Source organism: Etheostoma spectabile, chromosome 12 (genome assembly GCF_008692095.1).
Source record: "Etheostoma spectabile isolate EspeVRDwgs_2016 chromosome 12, UIUC_Espe_1.0, whole genome shotgun sequence".
NCBI lineage: Eukaryota > Metazoa > Chordata > Actinopteri > Perciformes > Percidae > Etheostoma > Etheostoma spectabile.
This window is the reverse complement of record NC_045744.1, coordinates 3,150,207-3,158,672: the sequence shown is the minus strand read 5'-3', so window position 1 is coordinate 3,158,672 and position 8,466 is coordinate 3,150,207. Positions and strand designations below refer to the sequence as shown.

General features: G+C 43.2%; 1 protein-coding gene across 2 annotated transcripts in view; it reads right to left on the bottom strand.

Annotated features, from left to right (window-relative positions):
- The window catches only part of LOC116699093 (elongation factor 2), a 10,492-nt gene extending 3,533 nt beyond the window's left edge, over nt 1-6,959 (bottom strand). The window contains exons 1-8 of one of the 2 annotated variants that reach the window (XM_032531488.1): nt 6,747-6,959; nt 5,341-5,555; nt 4,106-4,287; nt 3,794-4,005; nt 3,212-3,390; nt 2,058-2,163; nt 1,033-1,285; nt 176-371 (exon numbers count right to left, since the gene is read on the bottom strand). In XM_032531488.1, the coding sequence (XP_032387379.1) occupies nt 176-371; nt 1,033-1,285; nt 2,058-2,163; nt 3,212-3,390; nt 3,794-4,005; nt 4,106-4,287; nt 5,341-5,555; nt 6,747-6,749 (1,346 nt within the window). In that variant the 5' untranslated portion in view covers nt 6,750-6,959. Of the gene's footprint in view, nt 1-175; nt 372-1,032; nt 1,286-2,057; nt 2,164-3,211; nt 3,391-3,793; nt 4,006-4,105; nt 4,288-4,464; nt 4,586-5,340; nt 5,556-6,746 lie in introns of those variants that run through there. The other variant, XM_032531489.1, reaches the window with a different exon arrangement.
- Between the last annotated feature and the right edge of the window lie 1,507 nt (nt 6,960-8,466).

Here is an 8,466-nt window from a genome sequence, read left to right as displayed (position 1 = left end):
GATAACTCTTGTTATGAATTGATAATGTAAATAAAATTGAATTGAATTTAGTTGCCATCAAATACCCAAAAACCAAAGGGTTTAAATAGAAACATGTTACAATTTAGAACAAATGTTCTCTGTTCTCCTACCACGCCAGGCCTCTGTGCAGTGGCCTGTACATCGACATGCTCACCTCTGGATGGGTTTGATGTAAAGGTCCTCCTTCTTGCCAGGGGTGTAGTTTGGCCCCATGATGCGCACTTTCAGGCCAGTGGACACGCAGCCAGAGAACACCCGGCCAAAGGCGTAGAAACGACCCTTGTCGGTGGTTGGAACCATCTTGGAAATGTACATGACCAGCGGAGCCTTAGGATCGCAGTTTTTAATACCTGGGAAGAGAGCAGAGATAGTAAGCCCTGAGTATAGCATAGCCAAAATAAAGACCCCCCGTCTCCACCTTGCCCCCCCCTTACCTCCTCAAAAACTACAGACTTAGAATTAGCACATACTAAAGAAAGCTCATTGTGGTACTGGAACTTGTGGCTGGAATTCTGCACCAAGGCTGAATTTTGGGAAAGAGACTTCAGAAACAGTATTAGGGGACCACTAAGGTCTATATAAAAGAGACTTCAGATACAGTATTAGGGACCACTAAGGTCTATATAAAAGACACTTCAGATACAGTATTAGGTGATCACTAAGGTCTATATAAAAGAGACTTCAGAAACAGTATTAGGGGACCACTAATGTCTATATAAAAGAGACTTCAGATACAGTATTAGGTGATCACTAAGGTCTATATAAAAGAGACTTCAGATACAGTATTAGGTGATCACTAAGGTCTATATAAAGAGACTTCAGATACAGTATTAGGGGATCACTAAGGTCTATATAAAAGAGACTTCAGATACAGTATTAGGGATCACTAAGGTCTACTGTATATAAAAGCATCCAAAGAGCACCCTGTCATGGGACCTTTAAATCATCACATTGAATGATGACCTCTCCAGAGGGTGAAGGGGTGTGGTGCTATGAAAATGTTCCACTGACCCATGGCAGCCTCGTCGTCTCCCGGCCCCTCATAGAGAAGCTCACAGCGGTATTTCTGTGCAGTGACGGGGGAGGGCAGGTGGATGGTGATCATCTGGAGCAGGGCCTCTCCGGCAGGCAGCCAGCGGCGCATCACGGCCTTCAACAGGGCCTTCCCCTCTTTCTCCTTGTCATCAGAGTCTAGTTTGACGTTCAGCTTCTCAATTAGTTTGGCTGTTTCGTCCTTCTTGAAATTCATAATGGCATCAAAAACCTAGGACAATAAAAGCAAAAAGAAGGCATAAAACTTGAGTTCAAAGCCCTAAAGTAATCCTTAACATTTTTAAGAGCCCTTATGTGTACACTTTTATGTGATCTTTGAAATAATTGTGATGTTGTTTGTAGAGAAATTAGACCATATTGGCGGAAAAATGGGTGCAGTCTATGTGTTGCTTTCAGCCCATTGGTCTTAGTGTCCTCCAGGTTGTATGCAGTCGCTGTCTACTATAACGTCTTTTGTTGGTGCTACCACTACGAGGTAAGAGGACAGAGATGTTTGAATCTTACATGCAGGTGCTTTAAATGTTTATTTTTAACAATCCAGTGTCATCAGAAGGATGAAGCTCTGGCTTGGTAAAGATTAGGGGTGGGAATCACGATACGATAACATCCTGATACTCATGTCACAATGTTATTGCGATTTTAGACATATTGCAAAATTCTGCAATGTATTATAATTTCTTATCTTTTTTCCAACTTCAAATATTTCCCAATTTCAAATGATGTCTCCAAAAGGAAACTTTATCAACATCTGTTTTCTCGAAAGATACATTTTTGTTTACTTCAATTTTTTTGCTGCAAAATGGGATTGTCAAGCAGACAAACTGACCAACACATATTTAATAATACATCCATACTTGGTGTCTGTGTGTCAATACAGTATTACCACAGAAAATACTGCAATACTATGCTGTATCGATTTTTTCCTCCACCCCTATTAAACATATTCATTGTAGGTTTATGTCACTTTTTTTCTCTCCATTCACCTTAAAGATGGGGTCCAAAACGAGCTGGCAGAAGGAGCGGGGGAGTTTCTGCCCATCAGGACCGGTGGCAGTCTTACTGAACTTGCCGGCAACTGGGTCAAAGAATCTGTGCACATAAATGATCGCACGTCATGACACTCAGATGACTGACACCTAGTTTATAATTCTATTCAACTGTGCAGTATATGCCAGTAGTTATGAAGATTCTTTGGTGTCTGCAAGAACATTTGAAAGAGCAACTTAACACCAGCTGAAAATCTAGGTTTTGCTTTAATCCTTGTGATGTAAACCTCCTCCAAGGTGTGGTCTGTGCACGCTGACGTCACTGTTGGCCGTGGTTACGGGTGCTACAGAGCTAACGTTGGGTATCGTTTTTTTCCAATACCCGTGCCAAAGCGGTACTTTTAAAACAGTGCTGGTAACTGAACCAATACTTTTAAATAAAGTTAAAAAAACTAGAAAAAAAAAGAAGGGAAGAAGAAAAACAAGAGGCGGCAACATTAAAGAAAGGCTTGTTTATTGCTAAGGCGATATGGTCAAAATTAAAGATTTAATAATAGTGTAATAACTATAACTTATAACAATAACTTATTTAACCAGTAAATTGCTATTGAATGACAAAAACAACCACCAGATGGGAAAAGGGTATTTTACAATAACTTTGAATGCACCACGAGGCTACCTGTTTTAAAGGTCCCATGGCATGAAAATGTCACTTTCTGAGATTTTTTAACATTAATATGAGTTCCCCTAACCAGTCTACGGCCACCCAGCCTGCCTATGGTCCCCCAGTGGCTAGAAATGGTGACAGGTGTAAACCGAGCCCTGGGTATCCTGCTCTGCCTTTGAGAAAATGAAAACTCAGATGGGCCGATCTGGAATCTTGCCCCTCATGAGATCATTAGCGGGAAAGGTTACCTCCCCTTTCTCTGCTTTACCCGCCCAGAGAATTTGACCCACCCATGAGAGAGAGAGAGACATCAAGGCTTTCAAATGAGCAAAGTGGCAGTTGGTCAAGACCACACCCCCATCCCCCCCCCCCCCGTATAAAAAAACGCTTGGAACTTCCAACCAGAGAAGGCTGTGAAAACACTGCTTTTCAGCCGATGTTAAGTTACTATGTGAAGCATAGCTCTGTCTGGATATGTGTTTACCTTTCTCCCCACAGTTTCTTCATCATGTCCTCCACCTTCTTACACCTCTCTGCTGGTCCCAGTTGACCATCTCCTTTCGCTGTGAACTTCGCCACATACATCTCAGCAAACTGCTTCAAGGTGAAAGCCCAGCCATGGAGGCCAGAGCCGAACCCGACTGTACCAACAACAGGGTCAATCTGAGGGAAAAAAAATAGAAAATGTATAGCAACAATATCCAGCTTTCCCTCTTGAATGCAAGACGGTGGAGGAGTCAAACTTGAATTCCGTGGCTAGTTTCTTGGTTGATTATTTGTATTCTAGTCTGTTGACTGTGTTGATGATGTCAGATATGTTATCAAAGGGGCTGGTGATGTAATGGAGGCTGACGTTGAGGCCGGCAAACGTTGATTACATAATGTTGATTCTGTAAGTGCGCTATGTACTTTTCCTACTCTGTGTAGGCTACTTAGATGCTGATACCCATGAGTCTTTTTTTTAAACCTGCTGCACACCCTATTGCCCTTCAAGGACACAAATAAAGTTCAAGTTCAAGTTTTAGCATATCTTTGAGTCTGAGTGGTGTTTAAGCCTATGCCTCACCATGATGTTCCCCATGGGTCCCGCCTCATCCTCTCCGTAGGTGGAGATAATGACGTTGACATTCTCCACGATACGCTGAAAGGTCTGGAAGAGCTCATCTGGCTCCAGCTGCAGCTCCAGCAGGGCCCGGTCCATCTTGTTCATCATCAAAACCGGCTTGATGCGCTCGGCGATGGCCTGCCGCAGTACGGTCTCAGTCTGCACACACACACCTGTCAGAGGAAACAGACAGGTGAGCCTGGGTGAAAAACAAGAGTGTGTGTGTGTGTATGTGGGATGTGCAGATGAGGGCGTCAGCCGTCATGTAATCACCTGAGACACAGTCCACCACCACCAGGGCTCCGTCGGTTACCCTGAGGGCCGCGGTGACCTCAGAGGAGAAGTCAACGTGACCAGGAGAATCAATCAGGTTGATGAGGAAGCCGTTTCCGTCTACACATTGCTTGATAAATGCCAGGTCGTTATCTGCGAGCTCATAGTACATAGAGATGGCCCTGAATAACAGAGGGGACAGTGAAAGGCTGGGGATATGTTCACCGTTCACATATCACTACCTCTGCATCTTTCAAATAAATGTCAAATAATGTATGGATTAAATTAAGTTCAACGGAATGAATCTCTAAAGTGAGTGGTCACAATACTGGAATGAGCCAGACGCTCCTCTAACTTACCACTAACGAGGCAGACATGCTGAGTGGAGACTTTCCAGTTCAAATGCTTCAAACTGGCTTGACTGGAATGAGTTCAGTAAATATTTACTGATGTGATTCAATGTCAGTGCTGGTGCATTTACTGGAATCAGACAGAAACATCCTGAGTGGATTTTAGAAAATGCAGCATCCTGTAACGGGATATTTAAATAAGGGAACTCAAAACGGGACTGTAACATGGCTAGAATAACAATCTCTGTTCTGCCTTTACAAAAGAATTTCTGAGATCTGCAAAGAAACCAAATACCCGTCTAAGGCTTTCAGATCAGACAATGTGGAAGCGTTTAGCTATTTCATGTTAATAACTAAGTTAAATATATATAACTACGTTGTGCACATGTACTACCGGTTTCTTTTGTTTCATATGTTTGAAATTTAAAGGCCCTGAAAACATTTTTTTTTTAATCTCAATCAGCATCTTACAATCAACAATGATTGATATGTTCCAGACAAAGTTCTAACAGTTTTGGTTATTACAACTGCGTGATGTGTGTTTGTGCTCGTCACACCTGTTGTAAAGTGGGTGGGACTCAGTTGGAAAAACATGATGTCATTTCTGCATCAGCATTTTGGAAACAATGCTTGGGCAACCTGTTTGGGGTGGTTACTTTATGTTGTCAATCTACCTACTTAAACTGCACCCAAACAGTCCTGATGAAGTAGGTTAGCTTAGATTTTGATGGTCAAACTCTTATTAATATAATACCTGAGTATGCATCTTCCACCAAAACTTTAATTGTTAACTTTACTCTATTATACATACAAGTGTAACCACCTTTAATAAGTTGCATGAAAAACACTGAGCTGTTTCTAAACCCATTTCTCCGACCCACATACGTTGATTTGATGGTGATGCAGCGCTCCTGCTCGTCTTTGCGTGTGTCTGTGAAGCGTGTCTCTCCGGCACGGGACGAAGCAATGATCCCTGCCTTGGACACCAGTGAGTCAGTCAGAGTGGACTTCCCATGATCCACGTGGGCAATCACAGACATGTTCCTGATGTTGGACTTCTTGTCCATGATGGCGCGGATCTGATCCACAGTAAAGTTCACCTGGTGGAGGGTGGTAGGTGGGTGGGGGGTTACATTCATCCATTTACAACCAGCTGAAGTTCATCCTATTCATCATATTATATTTATGCATGGCCACTACCAGATCTGCAGTCATTCCAAGTAGTTATAAAAAGAAAGACACTTGAAACTGAATCCATCAGCCTGAACAGGAGGAAGGAGTAGGTACTGCATAAAGACTTTACCTTCTGGTTCCTGATCTAGTTGAACCATTTCACAATCCCAAGGGAACACAATGTCATGATTTCATACCTTAAATTCCCTTTAAATTCTTCAGATTAAGATGAAATGTACACTCAGATTTTGATAATTAACAGACTAAATAGCAATAGGCTACATGTTGCTTATGCTTAATCCTCTAAGATCACAAATAAGATACAAGGCCTAAAATGCAGGGGGGGGGGGGGAAATGGATGTATGCTAACTTAAATAGGGATTAAAGAGATTTTTGCCCATAGTTTGGTAGAATTTTGGCATTTTCACCGGCCAATGTGGGTCTCAGTATCATACATGTATTGTTAAAATCAACAGAAAACTAGAAAAACACAATTAAATGCTTCCTAAAATGGATGTGCAGACATTCCAGCGTAATAGCACAGGCTCATATCATAATAATAACTCCTTAAAAGCCTTATTAATCACAGTCCGCCATTGAAAATCCACTCCATGTCTCGATGTCGGTGCCATATTGTATATTTGAATTTATTTTGTCGCGTGGTAGATAAAGAGTTATTACGCAATAGCTTTTAATCTAACCGAAATCTACTTTTTAGCAAAAACAATATTCGCCGAATTTATAGAAGACATGTGAGCATGTGCTTTCTCTCTCAACACATGATATTTGTACAGTCATGTCCCTGTAGCGGCTTGATATTAAAGGATTTGCTAAGAACGTCACAGCGGGCCGGGCTGTAAAGGCCAGAGCGCTGTTTCCTTATCAACTGGCTGCTGCGTACGTCGTAACAGCCCACATCCCGAGCCTTTATGGGGACCGTTAACACCCCTTCACACACACCTGACACGCTCCATAACCAGCTTGTTGCCCCGAAACGGTTACCATTATAACTCGACATGAAGTTCACACGGTGGGGCGGTTGACAGCCAGTTTTCTCAACTGCTAAAAATGGATAAAAAACAGAAATATCTGCGCAGGTAAGCCCCGTATCGACTCACCATTTTGTCCGCAGGTCGTTGGTCTTTGAGTTTAGCGGTGTATTGCTATAGCTAGCACACTGCCTAAGAGCAGGCAGTACCGTCGGTAACAGAAGAGACGCGGCCGCTGCTCCTGCTGCTGCTGCTGCTGGTAACTTGTTACTGCGCGCGGATGCCGGATGCACTGCAGGACAGAGGCTCCGACAGCAGGGGGCGCTGCTGCTCAACAGCCGGGTCGCAGAGACCACTGTTAGAATAGAACAGAATAGAATGCCTTTATTGTCATTACACACAAGTGCAGTACCCCTTTACAGTATTGACACAAAATATAAAAATATAAGAATATAAAATATAAAAATATAAAGTATAGGTAGGTCAGAGAAAAAAGAGAGGCGGGGACCTGGTGCACAGTCCTGAGTCCTGAGAGCAACTACACTCACCGGCCACTTTATTAGGTACACCTGTCCAACTGCTCGTTAACACTTAATTTCTAAGCAGCCAATCACATGGCGGCAACTCAGGCATTTAGGATGTAGACATGGTCAAGAGAATCTCCGCCGTTCAAACCGAGCATCAGTATGGGGAAGAAAGGTGATTTGAGTGACTTTGAACGTGGCATGATTGTTGGTGCCAGAAGGGCTGGTCTGAGTATTTCAGAAACTGCAATCTATCGGGATTTTCACGCACAACCATCTTAGGGTTTACAGGAATGGTCCGAAAAAGAAAAACATCCAGTGAGCGGCAGTTCTGTGGGCGGAAATGCCTTGTTGATGCCAGAGGTCAGAGGAGAATGGCCAGACTGGTTCGAGCTGATAGAAGGGCAACAGTGACTCAAATAACCACGTTACAACCAAGGTGGGCAGAAGAGCACTCTGAAGGCACAGTACGTCAATTTGAGGCAGATGGGCTACAGCAGCAGAAGACCACATCGGGTGCCATCCTTTCAGCTAAGAACAGGAAACTGAGACTACAATTTGCAAGCTCATCGAAATTGGACAATAGAAGATTGGAAAAACGTTGCCTGGTCTGATGAGTCTCGATTTCTGCTGCGACAGTCGGATGGTAGGGTGAATTGGCGTCTACAACATGAAAGCATGGATCCATCCTGCCTTGTATCAACGGTTCAGGCTGGTGGTGGTGGTGTCATGGTGTGGGGATATTTTCTTGGCACTCTTTGGGCCCCTGGTACCAATTGAGCATCGTTGCAACGCCACAGCCTACCTGAGTATTGTTGCTGACCATGTCCATTTTATGACCATAATGTACCCAACTTTGATGGCTACTTTCAGCAGGATAATGCGCCATGCATAAAGCTGGATCATCACAGACTGGTTTCTTGAACATGACAATGAGTTCGCTGTACTCAAGGCTCCACAGTCACCAGATCTCAATCCAATAGAGCATCTTTGGGTGTGGTGGAACGGGAGATTCGATCATGGATGTGCAGCCGACAATAGTGTGCAACTGTGTGATGCCATCATGTCAATATGGACAAACTCCCTGAGGAAGCTTAGCACCTTGTTGAATCTATGCCACGAAGAATTGAGGCATTTGAAGGCAAAAGGGGGTCCAACCCGTTACTAGCATGGGGTACCTAATAAAGTGGCCTGTGAGTGTATATACATACAGTACATAAAATAGCTTTGAGTACTGTTGTACTCATAAAGCAATGGTAACCGTCATGGTGTTTTCCTATATCAATGTTCTTTTTAACTACCCAAAATAACATGACTGATTCCAC